Consider the following 23,651-nt stretch of genomic DNA (forward strand, 5'->3'; position numbering starts at 1 on the left):
ATATTATACTGACTTGTCCACTAAACTTTTTTTCCATCTTTGTCCACTAAAATTTTGATATCTAATTTCAACCTAGGTTTTTTTTTTTAATATTTCAAGTCCTCAAAATCTTTTCTATTCTCTTTTCTTTTCTCCTACTGTAAGAGACAGTGGAAATCATCCACCCTGGAGTTCTTCCCTATTCCATACCCCAAAACCCTAAACTCCTAAATCTGGGGAATAGATAAAATAGCCTTGGTTCCAGTTTCCACTTCACTTCAAGTCCCTATGGTTCTCCTTGCCTCCCCCTCCCCCCAAGCATTCTCCACAGTAGCTCCCAGGTGATCTCTGCTAAAGAAAGGTCTGAGAATCTGCATATAACTCCCTGCTGCCTTTAGAATAAAACACTAACTTTTCTGTTTGTTTTACACCCTGACCCCAACCTCTCTTTCTTCCAGTCCTCATCTCTACCACCATTCATAAAATCCATACTCTATAAAGGGGTCCACAGACTTTTCTCAAATACTCACTCTTCTAGCTTCCAATCCCTATGACTGGAACATATTCCTGGCCTCCAGTAAAGGTTCCCCTTGACAAGTCTCCTCCTCCAAGAGGCCTCTCCTGATTCCCTCCCACAGCTGTTAGGCCCATCTTTCCTCTCACCTGGACAAATCCATTCCTTTTTCTCCCTGGACCCCATGACTCCCTCACATAATTGTCTATTTTTTATGTTTTAAAGCTTTCTTTGGTGCTTCTCCCCCCTAAATTTCCCTTGCACTTTTGTCTTGTGTACATTTTACTGCTCCCCTCCCATGCAACCTATTAAGCTATCTTTCAGCACCAGCCTGGAGCTCACTTTAGGTTTTGCACCTCAGCACCTTGCACAGTGCCTGCACATAGTAACCATATAATCTATGCTGAATTGAGTTTCTTAATTCTTCCAGCGAGGGTTCTCCATTTTGTTTCTTATACTAATGCACAGACACACACATACACACAAGACACACACATATATATTCCCTACTTGAATCTAAACTGTCTGAGGAACAGTACTGTTTAGATTTTCTATGCCTATTTGTTTTCTAAGTGTAAGGTTCTTTAAGCATAGTAGGTACTTAATTGTACTTCATTTTAAAAAATATTCTTACTTCATGTGTGTACAACTATAATACTGTCTTTCAAAATAAAATTCCTGAACAGTAGGGCTTACATATTTAATTCAGCTTCTCCCTTTCATATAGTAATATATGTAAAAATATAGTTCAATTAGGTATTCATTTTTCATGACAGGAAAAAAAAAGGGGAAAAGCACTTTGCAAGTTCTAAGGAAGGTGTCCAAAATATAGGTAATGTTATTCAATACACATTTTTTGAGTAATGCATACTATACGTGAGACACTGAATATAAGTGTTGGGAATACAAAAACATCTCTACCAGATGAAAGCAGTTCTCTTCCTCTCCAAATAAGTTCCCTACCCAGTACTATATTTATTCGGGGACATGTCATATTACTGATGGTAGATTCTTAGCTCTCTTTGAGATTAGGGACTATACAATCCTAGTATCTAGTTCTTAATAAGTGATTATTAAGTTTGTGGATATCAAAATTTCCAGATTATAATCAAATCCTGTTAGAACAAATCTATTTTTAGTTTCAATTGTGCAAACTATCCTCTTTCTACTTTCCAAAAACCAATTTTCATCATATATTGTATTTTCAAATTAAATAGTTTACTTATAGGTATAAGAAAGCCAATTAATTGCTATCATTTGTTTTAACTTACATACCTGATGACTCTTTAAAGATATAATATATACATTCACTATTAAATTTTCTTTAATTTTAGCAGTTTTAAAATGTTAATTTGAAACATTAAAATTATTTTTTAATATAATTAGCAACATATCCAGATAGATACAACAAGGACCTATGATTTCAATGTAGCTATTCCGTCCATTGACACAAATTGAGATCTTTTTATAAATTAAAGAGTTTCCTCAGGCTCAATATTGTTAAGTTACTTGCCCAAGAATCATACAAGTTAGCAAGTGTCCACATGGCAATCAAGTTTAGGTTTCCTGATCCAAAATCCAGTAGACTTTGTTCTATATATCAGGGCTTTCAGGCCCTCAGCTGCTGGCTGCCTGCAAAACTCCCCTGGATGAAAACAATTAAAATGTAATTGGGAAATGCTTATCAACCAAACCAACAAATAAATAGCACAACACAGATGATGCTAACTTGAGGTTTTCTAAGTCAATGTGTGGCCTGCAGGTATCCATTTCTACTTGAAAAATGACACCATTACTCTATTGCATGTTCTCTCTCTCTCCAAACATACAAGGAGAGCAAACTTCCACTAGATTTCTACTACATTATGTCACTAAGATGTGGAGGTAACTTAAAGTTACCCTAAGGCCACTCCAGGGAAGCACACACTTGGTAGTTCCTATCAAGCTGGAAAGGCTTCAAGCACAGTCCTGAGGATGTATTGTATGTCTTTTGTCTAAGGACCAGACTAAGTTTAGAGACTTTGGCCACTGGGTGATGAATTTTTCAACAACAGAAACGTGTAATCTTCCTCAGGAGAGGAAATGACACACCAATGACAAATCATTGAAGTACTCAAGTAAAATAATTTTCCTAAACAAGTAAATTTCATGCCTGATTGCTAGGTTGGCTGAAAGATGACAGCTAATCTCTGATGTTGAAAAAAAAATAAATTGCTATCATTCACTTTGCCCTACTCCAATGTTTCGTCTGGGCATCAAAGTGATCTTGAGTTTTCAAGACTCCGCCAATTTTAAGCATAATATACTCAGGCCTGTTGTATGTATCATGTAGAAAAGGCTTCAAACACATCTGCTAACTGAGATGTGCTGAGAACAGGTCAGTTAAGAATGGACAGGTTCATCAGCTGAACGCTGGTCACTTGGTGATAGATTCTTTGGCTATAGGAATCCATGAAACAAAGAAAAATTCAAAATAGTCCTTAATCCTGTACAACTCCCTTCTGTGCAGGGATGGTGGCAGAATCACAAAAATAGATGCAAAACACTAGGAATCACACAAAACATAAAAGCATCCTCTAAATTCAGTTTCTTGTAGACATTGGTTTACAATATGAATTTATTTGTAAAATCTTATGGAGGCTAACAGCAATTTGATTTAGGTAACACTAATCAATGATAGAGTTCTCAATGAACTTAATAATAGCTAAAATTATATATATAATAATGTATAATATGAACATAATATAATACCATATAATAATACCTAAACTAAGTCTTTACAATTATTACCACATTTGATCCTCTCTAGGATCCTCTCTAGATTATGTCCATTTTACAGATGAGGAAAGCGAGGCAACCAGAAATCACTTGCCCAGGGTCTTCCCTAGCTAACAAGTATCTTCAGTCACATTTGAACTCAGGTCTTCCTGCTCCACACTCAACATTCTACCCACTGTGCCACTGGACATACCCACTGTGCCACTGGACATATATAGAACCACTAGCTGAGAAGAAACAAAGAGTCTCTCTGATTGGTGCCCACAACTGAAACTAGCACAAGCACTGGCTCTAAGAAGTTTCAGAACTGTTCCTTTGCCTTGCAGCTGATTTGGCAGTGGAGAGGTCAGGGGTCTTTAGCTCCACAGCTACTTATGGCCAAAGTACATGCTAGAGAGGAACCCAAGGCCATTGTTCCCAAATCCCTGGCTCCAGAAGGCAGAGGCACTGATGAGGTATGAAGATCAGGGCTAGTGTAATCTTTTTTTTTATATATTTAATATTTATTTATTCTCATTTTGTACAAATAATATTTTTATACATTAATAAAATATTCTTGTTTAAGAGTAAACAAAATACCCCCTCCCCCCAAAAAATATAGACTCACTTGAGTGATAAAGTAAAGGGGAGAGAAAAAATTAAAATTAAAAGAAAAAATAATAGTAATAATTGTAGTTATGGCCAGGTGGCGCAATGGATGGAGCACCAGCCCTGGAACCAGGAGCACCGGAGTCCGTATCCAAGCCCCATACACCCAACAATCACCCAGCTGTGTGACATGCAAGCCAACCCAACCCCACTGCCCTGCAAAAACCAAAAAAAAGAAAACAAAAGACACAAAATATAATAAAACAGTAATAATAGTAGGGGTGGCTGGGTGGCAGACAGAGCACTGGCCCTTGAGCCAGGAGCACCCGGGTCCAAATCCGGCCTCAGACACCCAATGATCACCCTTCTATGCAGCCCCAGGCAGGCCACCCAGCCCCATTTGCCCTGCACCCCCCCAAAAAAATAATAATAATAAAAAATGTGCTTCAGTCTTTGTTCCAACACCACCAACTCTGTCACGGGTGGATCACATTCTTTATGATAAGTCCATCGCAAAAGTTACTTCCATATTTTTCCACCATTGCCATTGCTGATCACAACTCCCTCCTTTTGTATTTCTCCACTACCATGTACTATATTTTCTCTCTCCTTTCACTCTGACTCTGCTGTAGGGTAGCTGAGTGCCACAGCAGACAGATCCCTGGCCCTGGGGCTATGAGGCCCCGAGCCCCCATACCACCCTTTAGGCCCAGCATCCACCTGGCCCTATGGTCCCAGACTGGATTCAGATCTGAACTGAGATATCTCTCCAAGGGTCTACCTAGGAAGTCACGTGCAAAAAAAAAAAAACGATCTGTGCGATTCTAAGAGTTTTTCCACAAAAGATTATAAATCCTTTTAGGATTTATATAATGAAGAAATAAGAAATCAGCTTTTCTTTTTTAAAGAGAGCAGAAGGGAGCCAGGAAAAAACTATCAAAGAACACACAGCACAAGAGAAGATGGTTATAGGACCAAATGAGTAACTGTTGGTCCAGGAATACATATTCATTATGTATTCAGGCATCAAAGAAGGACTCTACAACTCTATCTAATGAGAAACAGAAGTACCGTATTTCCCCATTCAATCACTTTCTCATCAGCAATTCTTCTTGCCTCATGCTGAACCATGTGGACACAGAAATTCCACTTGCCCTTTGCTCTTAAATCCATTTCTTCAATGCCCTCTCTAACCTGGGGCCATTTGGCTGACTTGCTTCTCATGGCCTTCTTCTGCTGGGGTGTTTTCAGGAGGGATTTCTTTTCCCATAGCCAGTCCTGGATTGTTTTCTCAGTTGGAGGAGGACCAAACTGATGTTCAGCAGCACGATTTCCACTCAGTAGCACGATTTCCATTCTTTACAAACTGGATCACTTTGAACTTGAATTCAGCACTGGACAAAATTCTTTTCTGAGCCATTTATGGGCAGAACGTGGCAAAATATACTAATATACTAGTAACAAATGTGAAACAATGACAGCAAGGCAACAAGCATGAAAAAGCAGGAAATGCAAGTAAAAAAATCTACAACCGCTTTATAAGATGCTCCCAGTTTTTAGACCCCAAGTTTTTGGGAAAAGGATGCATCTTATACATGGGGAAATACAGTAACTATTTTTTCTTCCCCACCCCCCTTCAAAAAGGGAGGCTTTATTAAATAAAATAAGTTTATTCCAATAAATAGAGCATAAACAAATACCAAAGTACTCAAAGAAATCCATTCCAGGGCTGCCTATATATTGATTAGTAAAAATTAAAACTGCTTGAATTATTTTTAGACCTGTGAAATTGATATTAGGGATGTCATCTAGGTTGAAACAACAATTATAAAGTTAAAAATTTTAAAAATCCAAGAAACTGGGTTATTATTCTAAGAGTTCTTTCAATTGCCCAACATTTGTCAACATTTTAAATTCAATGATAGAAAATATCAAGTTGAATAAGCTTTTATCACAAGAATAGAATAACAAAACTTAAACTTTTAGAGCAGCAATAGCAAGCATATCACATTACAGAGGCACAGAATTTGAAAACTGAAGGGAATCTTGGAAGTCATGGGAGTAAAAAGATGTAAAGGCTTCCAGACCATTTTTCCCTTTAAGTACTTTAAAAAAAAGTCAGCTTAAAAATCTTTACAATCTCCCCAGAATTGGCTATGGCAAAATGATTTTGATCAGGTTGGACCCAAAGACAAATAAATAATTTAAATTTCAGACCCTAAAGAAGGAATTCCTCTCATTTAGATTTTGTTCTTCTATCCAAGTCTGGAAATTACCTGGTTCCACAAGCCTGGATGATTTCACAGCATGGATGGTTTTGCTGAAAGCTATGCTTGCTGGGTCTGTCAATGAACTCAATTTCTGGCTCTATTCCGGCACATTTTAGCCTTAAAAGGTCTAAAAGGGGAAACCAGACATCTAAGCTATCTCCCCTTCCTCCTCTCTTATCACTCAGGTGCCATCTGTCACTTTCTCTTCCTTTTCCCCCTCTTCTTCGACTGTTCCCTTCTGTCATTCCCACCCACTTATTTTCAACGCTTCCTATCTCCTGGCTTATCTCCTACTGCCTACAAATATGCTCTCATATGATCACTGTAAATCTCTTTTGCCCTTGGAAAAAAACCATCTCTAGTAAGTTTCTCTTCTTACTTCTTTCTTAACCCCTAAAAATATAGTTTCTGATCTTATCAGTTCACTAAGATTGCCCTCTCCAAAGTTAGTTAATGGTCTTAGTTGCTAAATCCACTGCATGATCTTTTCCCAGTGCTCATTATCCTTGACCTCTCTGCAGTCTCTGACACTGCTGATCACTCTCTCCATGATATTCTCTTTTCTCTAGGTTTCTGGGATATCATTTTCTTCTGGTTTTCTTTCTCTGTCTCCTTTACTGGATATTCATCTAAATCATGCCCTCTCATCATAAGGGGTAGAGTTTTATCCAGAGCTCTCTTCTCTTGTCTTTTTAATACTACTTCACTTGGTGATCTCATCAGTTCCTATGTAAAATCGACTTAATTACCTTCTTTATGCTCATGCTTCCAATCTCTGCTGCTCTCTCACCTCACTTCTCTGACTACTGGAGTCAATTGGAGTCCACTGGGCTTCTTAAACTCAATATGTCAAAAATACAACTTATGCTCCCCCCCCCCCCAAATATTCCCTAGTCCTCACCTTCCCTATTACTGTAGTGGGCAACACCTCCCCAACCCCTCAGGCTCAAAATTTAGGAGTCATCCTGGATTCCTTACTATCTCTTAATCCCCATATCTAAGCTATTGCCAAGGCCTGCTGATTTCACCTTTGAAACATCTCTCAAATACATCCCTATTTCCCTTCTGATATTGCCACCATCCTAGTACAGACTCTCATCACCTCATATCTTGATTATTGCAATTGCCTATAAATAGCTTGTTTTGTATATATTTATTTACATTCGATCTCCTTCATTAGATAGAGAGCCCTTTGAGGGTAGACTAAACTATTTCTTGTGTCTTCGTATTCTTATAGCTTAGTAGAGTAGTTAGGTGGTATGGTGCTCTATGCCCTGGAGTAAGGAGGACTTGAGTTCAAATTCAGCCTCAGACGCTTGACACTTACTAGCTGTGTGACCTTAGGCAAGTCATCTAACCCTGCCTGTCTCCCATCTAAGGTCATCGCCAGTTATTCTGATTCTTATCTGGTGATTTAGTATAATACCCCCTCACTCAGATCCAATTCACTTGCTTGTCATGGCATCATGGAAGCCCTTGTCTTCTTCTAGAATAAAGGACAAACATCATCATTCCCATAGCTCAGCACAATCCCTGGGTCATAATATAGACACTTAATAAATGTTGATTGATTGAATGGATTTAACTGTTTTCAATTACAAGGTCTTTCAATTATAAATAGGTACAGGAGGGGAAATGGGTGAATTATACTTCAAAAAATTGGCAACACTCTAAAATACTAAGGCACTGGCCATTTTTAATTACAGAATTTCATTAAAAAAGATAGGGTCAGATCTAGAAGAAGCTAGAAATTTGCTTAGAAAGAACTGACCTCGGGGATGGAGCCATGAAGGCAAAGTAAAGGCTGGGACTGCCCCAGTTCTCCCCAAACCACTCCAAATATCTTTAAATAATGACTCTAACCAAATTCTAGAGTGATAGAATCTACAAAAAGGCTGAGTGAATCAATCTTCCAGCCCCAGACAGCTTGAAAGATCTGCAGTAAAGATCTGTAGTACTAGAGTTAAAAAGAACCTGCTGTGCGGCACAGGCCAGGTCATGCTGGAGCAAACTAGTCCTAGCTATCCAAGAACAACCCACAGGGCACCTGGGTCAGTGACAGGGGCAGCAGTTTCCAGACCTCTTAGCCCAGGGATTGTCAAGGACAATTTGGAAAGTCAGCAGGGAAAACTGCAGCATCGGGGTGAGAATGGAGTACAATCCATCATAGGCCTCAGAAACAAAGACGCAGTCCCAGCTGACCAGGAGCAAGCCTTGGAAGCCACTTGGCAGCTGCTAGAGTGTTCAGCCCATGGACAGTAAGGGGATCAGAAGAAGATCACAGGGGTCTCTTTGCTACCCCTGAAACAAGACTGTTGCTTTTCCCAAACTCAAATCTAGGCCACAATCTTGGACCCCTAGATCCAGGAAAAGGAGACCCACAACAGAGCTAACTGCCTTAGCAGAGCAGGGACCCTCATCATAGCTCCAGGCTAGAGGGGAGGGCTTGCGGTCACCCACAGACCAGAGCACAGGCCAAGAGAGCAGTCAGAACCTCTCATAAGACCCTGGAGGAATTGAAAACTTGCAGGTCCCTAGGAGTATCTCTAAAAACAGCTGCAAAAACCCTCAAAAGTTTGGGATAGCATTCCTCCACCCTGGAAGCAGAGCCCCCACCTTAACAAAGAGTTAAAATCAAGTCATAGGCTGGAGAAATGAGCTAACAATAGGAGATATTAAAAAATATTGAAAAAAATAACATCTTTAAAATCGGACTAGGTCAAATGGAAAAAAGATTCAAAAAAGTCAATGAGAAGAAAACTTCCTTAAAGTAGAAATGGACAAATGGAAAAGATAAAAAAGCTCATTGAACAGAATGAAGCAAAGGGAAGCTGATGACTTTGTGAGGAATCAAAGAAGAATAAAACAAAACCAAAAAAATGAAAAATTAAAAGTAAATGTGAAATATCTCATTAGAAAAACAAAATGTCTTAGAAAACACATCCAGGAGCGAGAATTTTAAAATTACTGGACTACTTGAAAGCCATGACCAAAAAAAAAAAAAAAAAAAAAGACCCTAACCATTATTTTTCAAGAAACTATTAAGAGCATGGCTAGGTGGCGCAGTGGATGGAGCACCAGCCCTGGAGTCAGGAGTACCTGAGTTCAAATCCAGCCTCAGACACTTAATAATTACCTAGCTGTGTGGCCTTGGGCAAGCCACTTAACCCCACTGCCTTGCAAAAACCTAAAAAAAAATTATTAAGGAAAAATGTCCTGATATTCTATAGAAATTGAAAAGTCAAGGAGAAAATATTGTAAGGAGCCAGAAAGAAACAATTCAAATATTGTAGAGCCACAGTCCAGATAACATAAAATTTAGCAGATTCTACATTAAGGGATTATAGGGCTTGGAAAAATGATATTCTGTAAGGCAAAAGAACTTGAATTACAACCAAGATTGAATTACCCAACAAAACTGAACATACTCTTTCGGGGGAAAAGATGGACATTCAAAAAGAAAAAGAAAAAGAAAGGACTTCAAACTGAACCAAAAATTTTATTTTAAAATACAAGATTAAAGTGAAGCATAAAATAAGTAAACAGGAAAGGCAAATCATAAAGCACTTAATGATGTTGAACTGCTTATATTCCTGACTGACCCTTATGTTCATCCTTCATTCTCGAAGAAGTCTGTGACATCAGGGAGGTGATGCCATGACAAGCACCTGAATTGGATTTGAGTGTTAAGTCACCAGTCTCCTTTTCTTCCAGTCATCCAGGTCCAGATGTGCGGCAATCAGGGTTAAATGACTTGCCCAAGGTCACCCAGCTAGTAAGTGGTAAGTGTCTGAGGCTGGATTCAAACTCCTGTCCTGACTCCAAGGTCAGTGCTTTATCCATTGTACTACCTAGTTTCCCCAGGAAGATAATACTGCTAACTCAAATGAACTTTCACACTTATAAGGACAGTTAAGAGGAGCATATATAGATAAGGCACAGGTGGGAGTTGAATTTGAAGGTATAATATATTAAAAAGATGGAATTAATGTATGAGAGTGGAATGTACTGGGAGAAAAGGAAAGGGAAAGGTAGAATGTAATGTTATTTCACATAATTGAGGCAAAAAAAGTTTTTGCAGTGGGAATGGGAGAGATGGAAGGTGAGGAGGAATGAGTGAAACTTACTCTCACTGGAATTGGCTCAGAGAGGGAATAGCATTCACACTCAATTGGGTACAGAAATCTATCTTAGCCTAGAGGAAAATAGGAGAGAAAAGGAATGGAAGAAAGGGAATGAGGTAGGGGCAGGTGATGGAAGGGAGAAAAGATTGGGGGGGGGGGGTAGTCAGATGCAAAACACTTTTGAGAAGGGACCAGGTGAAAGGAGAGAGAGAATAGAATAAATGGAAGTGGGGGGAATAGAATGGAGGGACCTCATTTCTCAAACACAGAGAATTGAGTCAAATTTGTTTTAAAAAAAAAGAGCCACTCCCAATTGATAAATGATCAAGAGATATGAACAGTTTTCAGATGAGGTTATCAATGCAATCTATTTAAATCATTTTTAAAAAATGTCCTCACCATTGGTAAGAAAAATGAGGGTTGGAACAATTTTGAGGTACATTGGATTGGCTAATAGAACAGAAGAAATGACAAATGTAGGAAGGGATGTAGGGAAATTGAGACATTAATGTGCTGTTTAAAAAGTTGAGAAATAATTCAATAATTCTGTAGAACAATTTGGAACTAAGCCCAAAGGGCTATGAAACCATGCCTACCCTTTGGCCTATCAATGCCATTGCTAGATCTAGATTCCAGTAGAGAAGAAATACAGGAGAAGAGAACCTATATGTATAGGAATATTTATAGCAGCTCTTTTCTGGTGGTAGGGAGCTGGAGATTGGGGGATGCCCATCAGTTGGGGAATGGTTGAAGAAAGCATGGTAGTGTGATTGAGATGAAATGTTGTTCTGTTATGGGAAATAATAAAAAGGGTGCTCTCAATAAAAAAACTTACATGAGTGGATGTAATGGAAAATGTACTGTATACAAGTATCAGCAATATTGCAAGATGATCAGCAGTGAATGACCAACCTTTTCTCAGCAAATGCTGTGACCCAAGAGAATTCTGAAGGACTAAGAATAAAGACTATCCCTCCCAAAGACAGAACTGATGGTGTCTGAATACAGTTTGAAGCATACTTTTTTCCCCCATTTTATTTTTCTTGAGGTTTCTCTCTTTTTTTTTGGGGGGGTATGTCAATATTTTTCATGACTACACATTTTTAACCTAACTCAAGCAACTTGCTTTCTCAGTGGGGGGAGTGGGTTGGGAGGAAGGGAGAGAATTTGGAACTCAAAGTTTTGGAAGTGAATGTTGGAACTTGTTTTTCTATGTAACTGGGGGAAAAATCAAATAAAATAACAATAAAAGAAAAAAGAAAGGAAGAAATGATCTCTCTGCAAGGGTAGTAAAAGACAAAGAATTTCCTTACTACTGTTGAATGGTTAAAGAAGCTTGCATTCATGCAACAAATATTAAGGCTATGAAATACCTCAAAGACACAAAATGAAGAATACAGAGAAGCACCAAGTCCTGTTCTTAGGGTGATTATAAACTAATAGTAGTTTAATGCTGCAAACAAGATATAACTTAATACTCTTTCCTGAAATTGATTCCTGAATTCAGTTAGTAAACATACTAATTTTCCATAGCAAACTTTTCCGGTCAAAGACAACTTAGAAGTGCCCCCCACCCCCGGCAGTACAGCACAACCCAGCCTGGGGGCACCTGGGTGTGTGTGTGTGTGTGTGTGTGTGTGTGTGTGTGTGTGTGTGTGTGTGTGTATTGGGGGGGGGGGTTCCAGACCTCCTGGAGCAGGTATGACCAGGAACAGCTTGAAGGCATGGTGAGAGAACTGCCACACCAGAGTGAGTGCGGAGTGAGCACTGGCTTCAGAGCAGCCCTATGGTGAGAACCTGCAGTGGGAATTGGGGAAGCCATCCTGCACCTCCAGAGTGCAGCCCATAGATGGTAAGGGAGTGGGTGGGCATGAGGAGGCTTGCAGAGGTCTCTCTGCTCTCCCTGGAGCAGGACTCAGTTGTTTGCCCACACTCAGATTCAGGTTACAGTTTGGGCTCAGAGTCTCTCATAAGACCTTGGAGGAGTTAAGGTCCCTATGGGTTGCTCCAAAACCCCCCTCAAAGCCTTGGAAGTGCAGTAAATAAATCATAGGCTGAGGAAATGAGCAAGCAAAAGAAAAAGAAGAATCTGGTCACAGAAAATTACTTTGGTCCCATGGAAGATTCAGAAGATGACAAAATCAGGGGCAGCTAGGTGGTGCAGTGGTTAGAGCACCAGCCTTGAGTCTGGAAGACCTGAGTTCAAATCCGACCTCAGACACTTAATAACTACCTAGCTGTGTGACCTTGGGCAAGTCACTTAACCCCATTGCCTTAAATAAATTTTTTAAAAAAGATGATGATAAAATTGAAGCTTCTGTACCCAAAACCTCTGAGAGAAATAGAAAAATGGGCTCAGGCTATGGATGAGCTCAAAAAAAGACTTTGAAAAACAATTAAGGGTGGTAGAGGGAAAAACTGAGAGGAGAAATGAGAGAACTGCAGATAAATCATGAAAACTAAATCAGAGCTTGGTGAAATACAAAAAAAAAAAAATACTGAAGATTATCCCTTCTTCAATGATTCCCCCAAAGTATAAAACTTTGAAAATCTATTACGAAATATCTTTTATATTAACCAGAGTTAGATATACCAAAAATCAAACTATGTCTGACAAAACAAAATCACAGGTAATGAATACCTGACAATAACATTTTCCTGAATTTACTGTCAGTCCTGCACTCCAGCCGGATACTATAAAAGTTAATCATTGCAGGAGTGTAAAGTATAAAATATCACTTTATAAAAGAAAAAACTGAAGCACCAAGGTCAAGTCAATACTACGGGTAAGAGTAATTCCAAAGTCAGGGTCAGCTAACAGTCTAATATTAAGGCACTAACATTTTAAGAGAGATTTTTTCAAAGTGAATATTTAGTCAAGAAGCATCTACTAAGGTTCATCTTACTGTGGATCAAGAACTACCCTAAGTTTCTTGCAATATAAAGAAAGATAAAAACTATTCCTTGCTTTAAAAAAGTTCACATTACAAAGAAGGGAGACGTAATGAAAATAACTAGGTAGACTAGATAGAAAGAAAAATTAAAAACTTAATCTGATGTCCTAAAAAACTAGGGCAAACTACTTTCCTCCTCATTCTAGTCTCTAAAGCATTAACCCAGATAGACTCATGTGGCAAAGAAATCTTAACTGAGGAAAAATATAAAACTCATTTGGCTTTAAAAAAAAAACCCAAGATTTTCCATTTCTAACACCAAAAAATGAAAACTAAATATATACAATAACTTAATATAAGTAAAATGTCATGCATGAGTCTACCAGACAGAATGGTACTTATTTGCATTTTTTAACCTTAATCTTTAGTAGGTCTATCATTAGCTATAAATTCTCATGAGTTGGTTCATATTGTCTGAATGCTTATGCAAGGGCAGCTTTAAAATCATACACCAAATGAGTGCTTTAAAAGCCCTTTAAGGAAGATTTATGCGTATTTTATTTTCCCAGTATCTTATCTAAAAAGGGCAAAGGAAAAGAGTACTTGGGGTTCTTATGTAATCAGAAAACTATGGGAGGACAGGTTAGGAAAAAAAAAACATTTGCTGAAAACGAATGTGAAAACAGTGCAAAGGACCCTTGGCCATATCATTTCTTTTCTTTAAGCCTCAGTTTACTGATATGTAAAATGTTGGCACTGTAAAAGATAATCTCTAAAGTTACCCTTATAGATGTTTGTCCTTCATTCTTGAAGACCTTGAGGCAGGGAGGTGATACTATGACATGCATATGAATTGGATTGGGGTGGAAGGGGGAAGTTGTGTTTAAGTCACACTTACTTTCTCTTCCAGAGTCTTTGAGTCTAGTGGTTAGATATGAATCAGTGGACTGGAGAGGGCCCTGGATCAGAGGTAATCAGAGTTAAGTGACTTGCCCAAGGTCACACAGCTAGTGTCAGGTATCTGAGGCTGGATTTGAACCCAGGTCCTTCTAACTACCCACTAGACCATTTAGCTGAATCTTTTTTTTTCCTCTTTCAGTTTTTGCAAGGCAATGGGGCTAAGTGATTTGCCCAAGGCCACACAGCTAGGTAATTATTAAGTGTCTGAAGCCGGATTTGAACTCAGGTACTCCTGACTCCAGGGCTGGTGCTCTATCCACTATCTGAATCTTCTTTTTTTTTGTATTTTTTCTTTTTTTTTAATCAAAGATATTATCTGAGTTTTACAATTTTCTCCCCAATCTTACTCCCCCCCCCCCATGGAAAGCAATCTGTCAGTCTTTATTTTGTTTCCATGTTGTACCTTGATCCAAATTGAGTGTGATGAGAGAGAAATCATATCCTTAAAGAGATAAAAAGTCTGAGAGATAACAATAAGATATGTATTTTCTTTTTCTAAATTAAAGGGAATAGTCCTTGAACTTTGTTCAAATTCCACAGCTCCTTATTTGGATACAGATGGCAGTCTCCTTTGCAAACAGCCCAAAATTGTTCCCGATTGTTGCACTGATGGAATGAGTGAGTCCTTCAAGGTCGAACATCACCCCCATGTTGCTGTTAGGGTGTACAGTGTTTTTCTGATTCTGCTCATCTCACTCAGCAGTTCATGCAAATCCTTCCAAGCTTCCCTGAATTCCCATCCCTCCTGGTTTCTAATAGAACAATAGTATTCCATGACATACATATACCACAGTTTGCTAAGCCATTCCCCAATTGAAGGACATTTACTTGATTTCCAATTCTTTGCCACCACAAACAGGGCTGCTATAAATATTTTTGTACAAGTGATGTTTTTACCCTTTTTCATCATCTCTTCAGGGTACAGACCCAGTAGTGGTATTGCTGGGTCAAATGGTATGCATATTTTTGTTGCCCTTTGGGTGTAATTCCAAATTTCTCTCCAGAAAGGTTGGATGAGTTCACAGCTTCACCAACAGCATAATAGTGTCCCAGATTTCCCACAACCCTTCCAACAATGATCATTATCCTTTCTGGTCATATTGGCCAGTCTGAGAGGTGTGAGGTGGTATCTCAGAGATAGCTAAATCTTCTTAAAGCACCAAAGGAAGATTCTTATCCTAAGGGTCCGAAGGATAAAGTCTTTCTCTTCCTTTTCTGTATTATGGACTCCATTAACAGACTAGAGAAGTCTACAAATCTCCTCTAAGAGTAATGTCTTAGATTATTCATAAAATAAAATATATAGAATTACAAAAGAAATAAATTACATTAAAATAGTTATCAAAAAATTATTTTAAGTTCAAAGACCCCAGGTTAAGAACTCCTTTCTAAAAAATTAAGCAGGAACTTTTTTTTTAATGCCCATACCAAGGAGAGATCTTAAAGGAATCACAATCTCTGATAAAGTCTCAAGAGTATAGATTCATTTCTGGAATAATTCTTGAATGTCTTTGAAAAAAATGGAGTCCCAAAAGCATAGCTTTAGGCAGCAAATTCCAAATCTACTTAATCTAAGGACTAGAAAATGCTACCCTTACAGAAAAGTTAAGAGAATGCTGTATCGTATTTGTTATACTTTGGAAAAATTAAACTTTGTTTCCCTTGTTTTCTTCTAGATTCACCTCAAATCCCTCTTTCTGAGGAAGACTCATAGTGCCCCACCCACCCACCCAGAACCCTCCCCTTTCATGTTTATTTACACCTAATCTCTACCTCATAATATTTATTTTTTATTTATTTATCCATTTATCCATTTATCCATTTATCTATCTATCTATCTATCTATCTATCTATCTATCTATCTATTTGCAAGGCAATGGGGTTAAGCAGCTTGCCCAAGGCCACACAGCTAGGTAATTATTAAGTGTCTGAGAACGGATTTGAACCCTAGGTACTCCTGACTCCAGGGCTGGTGCTTCATCCACTGCGCCACCTAGCCGCCCCTATTTCATAATATTTATTTGCATATCATATCCCCCCTTTAAATAGTCCTTCAGAGAAGGGACTGTCTTTTGCCCTTCTTTAAATGCCCAGTGCTTAGCCTGTATCTGGCACATGGTAAACACTTAAATGTTCGGAGCTTGTAGAAACTTTGTATCACTAGTTCTGCTTGATAGCAGAAATTTTGTAGCACTAGTTGCTTGACAACAATCTTGTGACATGGTATATTATCCTTCTTAACTTACACTAAGGGATACTGAAAGAGTTTAATAAGTTTGTTTCCCAACATACGGCTGACTGGTGTCAGACCTGACCTTGAAACCACATTTTTTTTTAATGCCAACTCTAGGGCTCTTAACATACCATCTTGCTGTCCCTCTTAAATATACTGTTCCTCATAAAAATAACAATCCAAATCTCAATTATTGCTGTGATAATTGGAATTGTACTATTTTAGATATCAAATCCAGCTATGTAACCTTGGACAAGTCACTTGCATCTATCTGTCTCAATTTCCTCAACTGTAAGAAAGAGAGTAAAACAGCACCTATGTCCCACAATTGTTGTGAGGATCTAATAAGAGAATATTTGTAAAAGCACAATAAGTACTATATAAAATGCTATCTATTAACAAACATCTTATGCAGCCTTTCCCACCTCTGGACAGAACCAGATTAAAGTGCAATTGGAAAATGTTTAACAAAATAAATACAAATACAATGAAACGTGTCAATCTGTGGTTTTCTACTAAGTCTAACATGTGGCCTGCAGGGATCCACTTCCACTTGAATTTGACACTACTGAGGCTGATATTATTATTTCAATTTCAGCACTGCATTTGACAAAAAATCTCCAATGACACACTGGAGGCAAAAATGGAAAAAAGGTTGAGTGTTGATAATTTACTTAATAGTAATGAGAAAGTTCCTGCAATATCCTAATCCAGGTCTTAAGAACACAACCATAGAACAAAGTCAGAAAAGACTTTAGATATTCCACTCCCCCCAGGAAATCTGAAGCTAATAAAGATGAATGCAACCTGTAAGTGGCAAAGTTGTTTATTAGAACCCAGGGCTTTTGACTCCCATGCTGTTGCTTTCCATTATGATAATATAAGATCTGGCTTTGTCTTCTACTTTTCACCAATAAGACCGAAAGTTGGGAGTAAAAACATTATAATGGATTTAGATCAGGATCTAAAAATATCATGAGACATGAAGCCTGAAGCTAATAAGACAATACTTTAAAGTAGGATAAACGTATAAATTCAAAAAACAATTTATACAAATATAGGACTGGCATGAAAGGTTTTAAAGGAATTAATATGAAAAAGTTCTGGAAATTTTAGTTTATCTAAATTTAACATACACTCATTTGGAGAAAAATAATTGACACTATCTTGAATTACACTAACAATAGAGTGACCAGACCAAGAGGGAGAATATTACATACATTATATACATATATACTAAAAGTTCACAGTCTTCAGATTCAATATCCAATTCCAATTTGATTCCACTGAACAGGCCACATATGGAGAACAGTTTTTAATCCTATATTAAAAAGGGGTAATAGAAAACTGGAGTGAATCCAGCATGTTGGGGAATGGTTGGCCTGTAGAATAATAAGACAGAGATGGCACAGGATCGTCCATTTAAAGCTGGAAGAGACCTTAGCTGTCATCCATGATCATCAGCTAAATCCAAGAGCCCTGAAACATCAGTGTCCCATAAACCACTGGCTCTGTCCCAATCATCATCCAAGGAAGTAATCAATCCCTCTGAGGAAACAGCCAGCCATCCTTGGCCACCACAAGACCAAGCTCTGATCAACTGCCAACACTGGGCAGGTAAACCTAAGATCCCAGGAACAAAAGCTTATGAAGTGCCTCAGCATCCCTCCTTTTCCCATAACAGCAGATCTGCTGGTAAATCTAACATCTGACCTCATCAAGGAAGCCAATCTTGTGGAGGTATGATTGGCAGCTACCTCGGAAGGTCCCCCCCTCTTAAGCAGCCACCATTATTCAAGACCCAGAAAAAGTTCTCATTACCAAAAATCCTGCATTGTCAAATGGCTCAACATAAGGTTTTATTAATGAACAAAATGACACTAAAAATGATGCATTACCCCGTGCCTGGCTGCTGCACTCTAAGGACAACCAGGCTTTTCCATCTTCTAGTTAAAAGTTATATGCTGTTTCCCCCTATTAGATTTTGAACTCCTTGAGAGCAGAAACTGCCTTCCTTTTCCCTTTTTGTTTTCCCCCGTACAAACAAATACTTTTTCATTCTCTCATCTACTTTACCCCTCTTGTTCAACAGTCGAAGGAAGGTCCAGAGACATTAAGTGATTTGCCTAAGTTCATGAAGTTAGCAAGTGGCAGAGACTATATCCAAACCCAAAGCCCTTTCCACTGTACCATGCGATCTTCAAATAGCCAAGGTTCTCCTGGTAGAAAAGACTAGCAGAACTGGGGCCAGTGATTCAAATTACAGAGTTAGGTTTGAGACTCAAACAATATTAACAATTAAATTGATTTAAAACTCCAATCAGCTATGAAATGAGCTCTGGGTCGATAGATCCTCAAACAGCATCTAGATCTGTCAGCAATGCAGACAGTTTCTGCTATAGGTGGGAAACTGGGCTATTTTTAGTTCAGACTTTATTATGTACCTCATTTTCCTGAAAACAATTTAATTCAAACTGTGTTTACTTAGACTATAAACTCCTTGAGGGAAGGAACTGTCTTTTCCCTCCTTTGGATCCTCATTGCTTAGCAGTTGCCTGGCACAAAGTAGGAGCTTAGTAAATGTTTACTGATTGAAGGTTTCTTGAGTTACCTGTAAAGTGAGGCAGTGACCATCAAATTTCTCCAGCTATAAATTGATAATCTTTTGATTCTTAAATTCCAATTCAAGGCACTCCTCAATCTGGTTCCAGTCTATCTTTCCAGATTACTTCAATTTACTCTCACTCAAAGTAAACTATTAGCTGTTCAACATTCTGAATTCTACTTATTCTAATTGTGCTGCCCTTTGTTTCCAAGGCTAGGTGAATTCCTTTTCTTCACCTCTGGATGCCCAACAATTGGCAAATGGATGAATAAGTTATATTATGACTGTAATGGAAATCTATTGTTCTTTAAGAAATGAGGGAGGGGCGGCTAGGTGTTGAAGTGGATAGAGCAACCAGCCCTGAAGTCAGGAGTACCTGAGTTCAAATCCGACCTCAGACACTTAATAATTACCTAGCTGTGTGGCCTTGGGCAAGCCACTTAACCCCATTTGCCTTGCAAAAAAGAAAAATCTAAAAGAAAAGAAATGGGGGGGGGATTGGTTCAGAAAAAACCTGGGAAGACTACATAAACTGATGCAAATGAGCTGAATTGGGAGAACAATGTATACAATAATAGTGAAATTGTACAATTACCAACTGCTATTCTCAGCATTATAATGTTCTAAGACAATTTTGAATGACATAGTGAAAAATGCCATCCACCTCCAAAGAAAGAATTCATGGAGTCTGAGTGCAAATTGAAGCATGCTTTTTCATTTTCTTTTTATTTGCTTTCTCTTTTGCAAAATGGCTAACTAATATGTGCATGATTTCACATGTATAATCAAAACAACATTTTTCAGTAGGTAGGGAAGGAGTGCAAATGAGAGAATTTGGAACTCAAAATTTAAAAACACCTAAATTCCTCTTTGTTTATACAGACATACAGGCTTAAGTGACTTGTCCAGGATCATAGAGCTTAGTAAGTGACAGAGGCAGATTTGAATTCATGAAGATGGATCTTGCCCACTGGACCACCTGAAGCCTATGTCAAGTAGCACTATCTCCTCAAGTCCTCCCTCATCCTCTAGTTATAAGTGACCTCTGCCTCCTCAGTGGTTGTTTCTTTTTTTTTGGGGGGGGGGTAGATCCCTCCTTTGCCTTTCACTTTTCCACTGAACTATAAACTATTTGAGGGTTTCCCTCTTTTCAGTCCTCAATTCTTAAGCCACTTAAGAGCTGGAAAGGATCCTCCAATTAGTCTAATCCTTACTTTATAGATGAGAAAACTGAGGCCCGGAGATGTTGTGTAGGTAAGTAGCAGAACTTCAACCAAGGTGTTGTGTTGTCAAAAACATTCTTTCAACTATAGTTTTTTTTAAAGTTTTTGCAAGGCACCGGGGTTAAGCGGCTTGCCCGAAGCCACAGGTAATCATTAAGCCTCTGGGGCCGGATTTGAACGGCGCTCTAGCCGCTGCGCCAACCTGATCCATTTTCAAGCAATTCCCTCCCCAATTCACCAAAGGAATCAGTCAGCAAACGTTCTATCTGGAAAACCCACAGATTTTGTGGCTGCCGGTCATAATAACGACAACAAAAGGCCCTACCTTTCTGGACGTGAATGATGTCTGGGAAGTTGGCCAGGTGCCCCTGGTACAGCGCCAGGAGGTCCATCACCGGGTCCAGGTCTTGGCGCGGCTGCTCGGCGAAGAGCTCGCCGATGGCGTCGTAGGCGTCCCCGGTGAAGGCGATGGCCTGGTTCAGGCCCACGGAGAAGACCTGCTGGTCCAGCTCGAAGGCCTGGCTGAGGCCGCGGAAGGACTGGCCCACCTTCTGGTACTCCTTCTTGAAGCCCGTCACCTGCTTCCTGGCGAACTCGTTGGCCGTGTGGGTGAGCTGCAGGGCGCTGTCGTCCATCTTCTTGGTGAAGCTCTTGAAGCCGTCGATCCTGCTCTCCACGTCCTGCAGGTCCAGCGCGGCGGCCGAGGGCGTGCTCAGCGTCAGGAAGAAGTTGGCGCCCACCATGTCGTCGCGCTCGGCCTTGCGCTTGCCCTGCTTCCAGGCCTTCTCGTCCGTGCTGCTGCTGCAGGTGAGGAAGTGCTGGAAGACGTCGCACTGCGCCAGCACCGGGTGGCTGGCCATGTGGTTCATCCACCACACCAGCCCCTTCCTGCGCTTGGAGATGAAGTCCTCCTCGAAGCGGCCCGTGGCCTGCTTCTCGGGCAGGTGCGGCACGGAGATGACGGGGAACTTCTCGGCCAGGCGCGCGTACAGCCAGTCGAAGTGCTTGTAGCGGCGGTGCACGGGCACCTGCGTGTGCGTGGGCACCAGCTTGTACGAGATGTAGCTCTTCATGCCCTTGAACTTGGTCTGCTTGGTCGGGTCGTCGATGGTGCAGCGGAACGGGTAGGGGTTCTCCTGCCACTCGGGGCCGTGGGGCCCCAGCACCACGCACAGCTTGTCGCCGTCCTTGACGAAGCCCGAGGCCTCCCCGAGCACGAAGGCCTCGCCGCCGGACTTGACGAAGGTGGAGAAGCGGTTCAGGTTGCGGCTGACCGTGGCCGAGCTCTTGGCGCCGGCCGGCGCGGGCGGGTGCTGGGCGTGCGCGTGGGCCGGGCCCCCGCGGGAGCCCAGGGCCGGCTCGGAGCGCGTGGACAGGCGGTAGCGCCCGGGCGCGGCGCCCCCGCCCCCGCCGCCCCCGCCGCCGCCGCCGCCGCCGCCCGAGGAGGAGCCGTCGTAGTCCGGGTAGGAGCCGCTGCCCAGCGCGCCCGGCTCGTCGGCCACGGTGGAGCTGTCGTCCCACTCGTCGTCCCAGTCGTCGTCGCTGCCCGGGCCGGGCTGGTAGGCGCCGCCGTAGAGCGCGGGCTGCGGGGCGGCGTAGGGGAAGCCGTCGGCGGGCAGCGGCTGGAAGGAGCCGGCGGCCGGGGGCGGCGGCACGTTGGCGTAGCGGGCGGCCGGGCCCTCGGCGCTCGGGGGCTCCGGGGCGCGCAGCACCTGCACGTAGGAGGCCGGGAAGAGCCCGCGGTCGCCGCGGCTGTTGACGCCCTCCAGCCAGCCCTCGATGTCCCGCTCGCTGCACAGGCTCAGCAGCTCGTGCTCGCGCAGCGAGATCTCGCCCGGGTTCTCCGACCTGAAGTCGTACAGCGCCCGGGCGCGCAGCGCCATGGCCCCGCCGGCCGCTCCGCTCCGCTCCGGCTGCGCTGGCGGCGGCGGCGGCCCCGGCCTCCCTCGGGTGCCCGCTCCTCCGCCGCCGCCGCGGGCTCTGGGGGCGGGCGCGCCGCGGCCTCCCACGTCCCCAGCGTGGCTAATCCACGGCCGAGAGCCGCGGGGCCAGGGGAGAGCAAGCGATCGCAGAGCCGCCTCGGCGGGCTCCGAGCAAGCGGCGGCGGCGGGGGTGCCGGCTCCCGGGCCGCGGCTGCCCCCTGCCGTCCGGAGCGGCGGCGGCGGCGGGGCGGCGGGGCGGCGGCGGGGCGGCTCCGCGGGGCCGGGCACAGCGGGTCGCGCCCCCAGCCCTGGTGTAGGAGGTCACTGGACAGAGTCACGGCCGGCCAGCCGCATACCGGATCCAGACTTTTTCCCAATTAAGTCATTCTCAATATGAGGAATGATGCCGAAGGACAAAGACAGAAAACTACGAGACAGGGAAGAAATGCAGAAGAGACATTTTAAAAAAAAAGTGAATGTGACCCACCCCAGAATCAGGAGTTCAAATCCAGACTGTGTGACCTTAGGCGAGTCTGCTGTGTGTTTTTTTAAAGCCCTTAAATGTAACTTTAATTAATTTTTAATTTAACTTACATGCAAGAAAAGCAAGTACCAAGCTGTCAATCCAGTTGGCATTGATTAACCTGCATTCTGGGAAGAGTCTAGTGAGTTGTCAGCAACGGCTTGGATGGCAGTGATCAAGAGATCGATCGTTCTGTATTCTTAACCCAAAATCCACCAACTGCCCTTTTTTTTCTTTTTTTTTTTTTTTTTTAGGATTTTGCAAGGCAAATGGGGTTAAGTGGCTTGCCCAAGGCCACACAGCTAGGTCATTATTAAGTGTCTGAGGTTGGATTTGAACTCAGGTACTCCTGACTCCAGGGCCGGTGCTCTATCCACTGCGCCACCTAGCCGCCCCTACCAACTGCCCTTTAATAGATTTCAGGGGGTCATGAGCTTGGATGGGAAAACATTTCTTTATTATTTTCACTTGGCCTCTCACTGAAATTTAGCATCACCTTCAATTATTTAAGAAACTTGTCTTAGAAGAGATACAAAAGGCTTCGATACATTGTCAAAGGGGTCTGTGACTCAAATAGATGAACCTTTGATCTAAAAAGAAAGGCTGAGGTAGAGCTCAGACAGCAGACAAGATAATTAATTGATCAGAGTTGGTGAATTAAGAGCTTAGATTTTTCTAATCTTTTGCCAAGTACTATATATATATATAATATAATATGAATTTGATACAGATTATTTATATAATTGTGTTTGTGTACATTTGTAATGTATCTTTCTATACACACATACATATATATTTATATTTTTATACATGTATACACACACACATATATATGTATATATATATATATGACATTTTGCAGCCTGAAATCTCATTTAGAGTAGAGAAGTAGATTCTGAAGAATGGGACTCAGTTTCCTCATCCTTAAAGTAAGGACATTGAACCAGATGATTTATAAGAAACCTTTTAGTGCTAATAGTCTATCAGTCATTTCATGTCACCCCTCCCCCAGAAGCCTGTTTACTCATCTGTGTAATG

General features: G+C 41.3%; 1 protein-coding gene across 1 annotated transcript in view; it reads right to left on the bottom strand.

Moving 5' to 3' along the window:
- The window catches only part of SNX18 (sorting nexin 18), a 37,831-nt gene extending 15,752 nt beyond the window's left edge, over nucleotides 1-22,079 (bottom strand). The window contains exon 1 of the mRNA XM_074208033.1: nucleotides 20,494-22,079. Within this exon, the coding sequence (XP_074064134.1) occupies nucleotides 20,494-22,051 (1,558 nt within the window). The 5' untranslated portion in view covers nucleotides 22,052-22,079. The remainder of the gene's footprint in view (nucleotides 1-20,493) is intronic.
- Nucleotides 22,080-23,651: the final 1,572 nt, after the last annotated feature.

This window comes from Macrotis lagotis, chromosome X, assembly GCF_037893015.1.
Source record: "Macrotis lagotis isolate mMagLag1 chromosome X, bilby.v1.9.chrom.fasta, whole genome shotgun sequence".
NCBI lineage: Eukaryota > Metazoa > Chordata > Mammalia > Peramelemorphia > Peramelidae > Macrotis > Macrotis lagotis.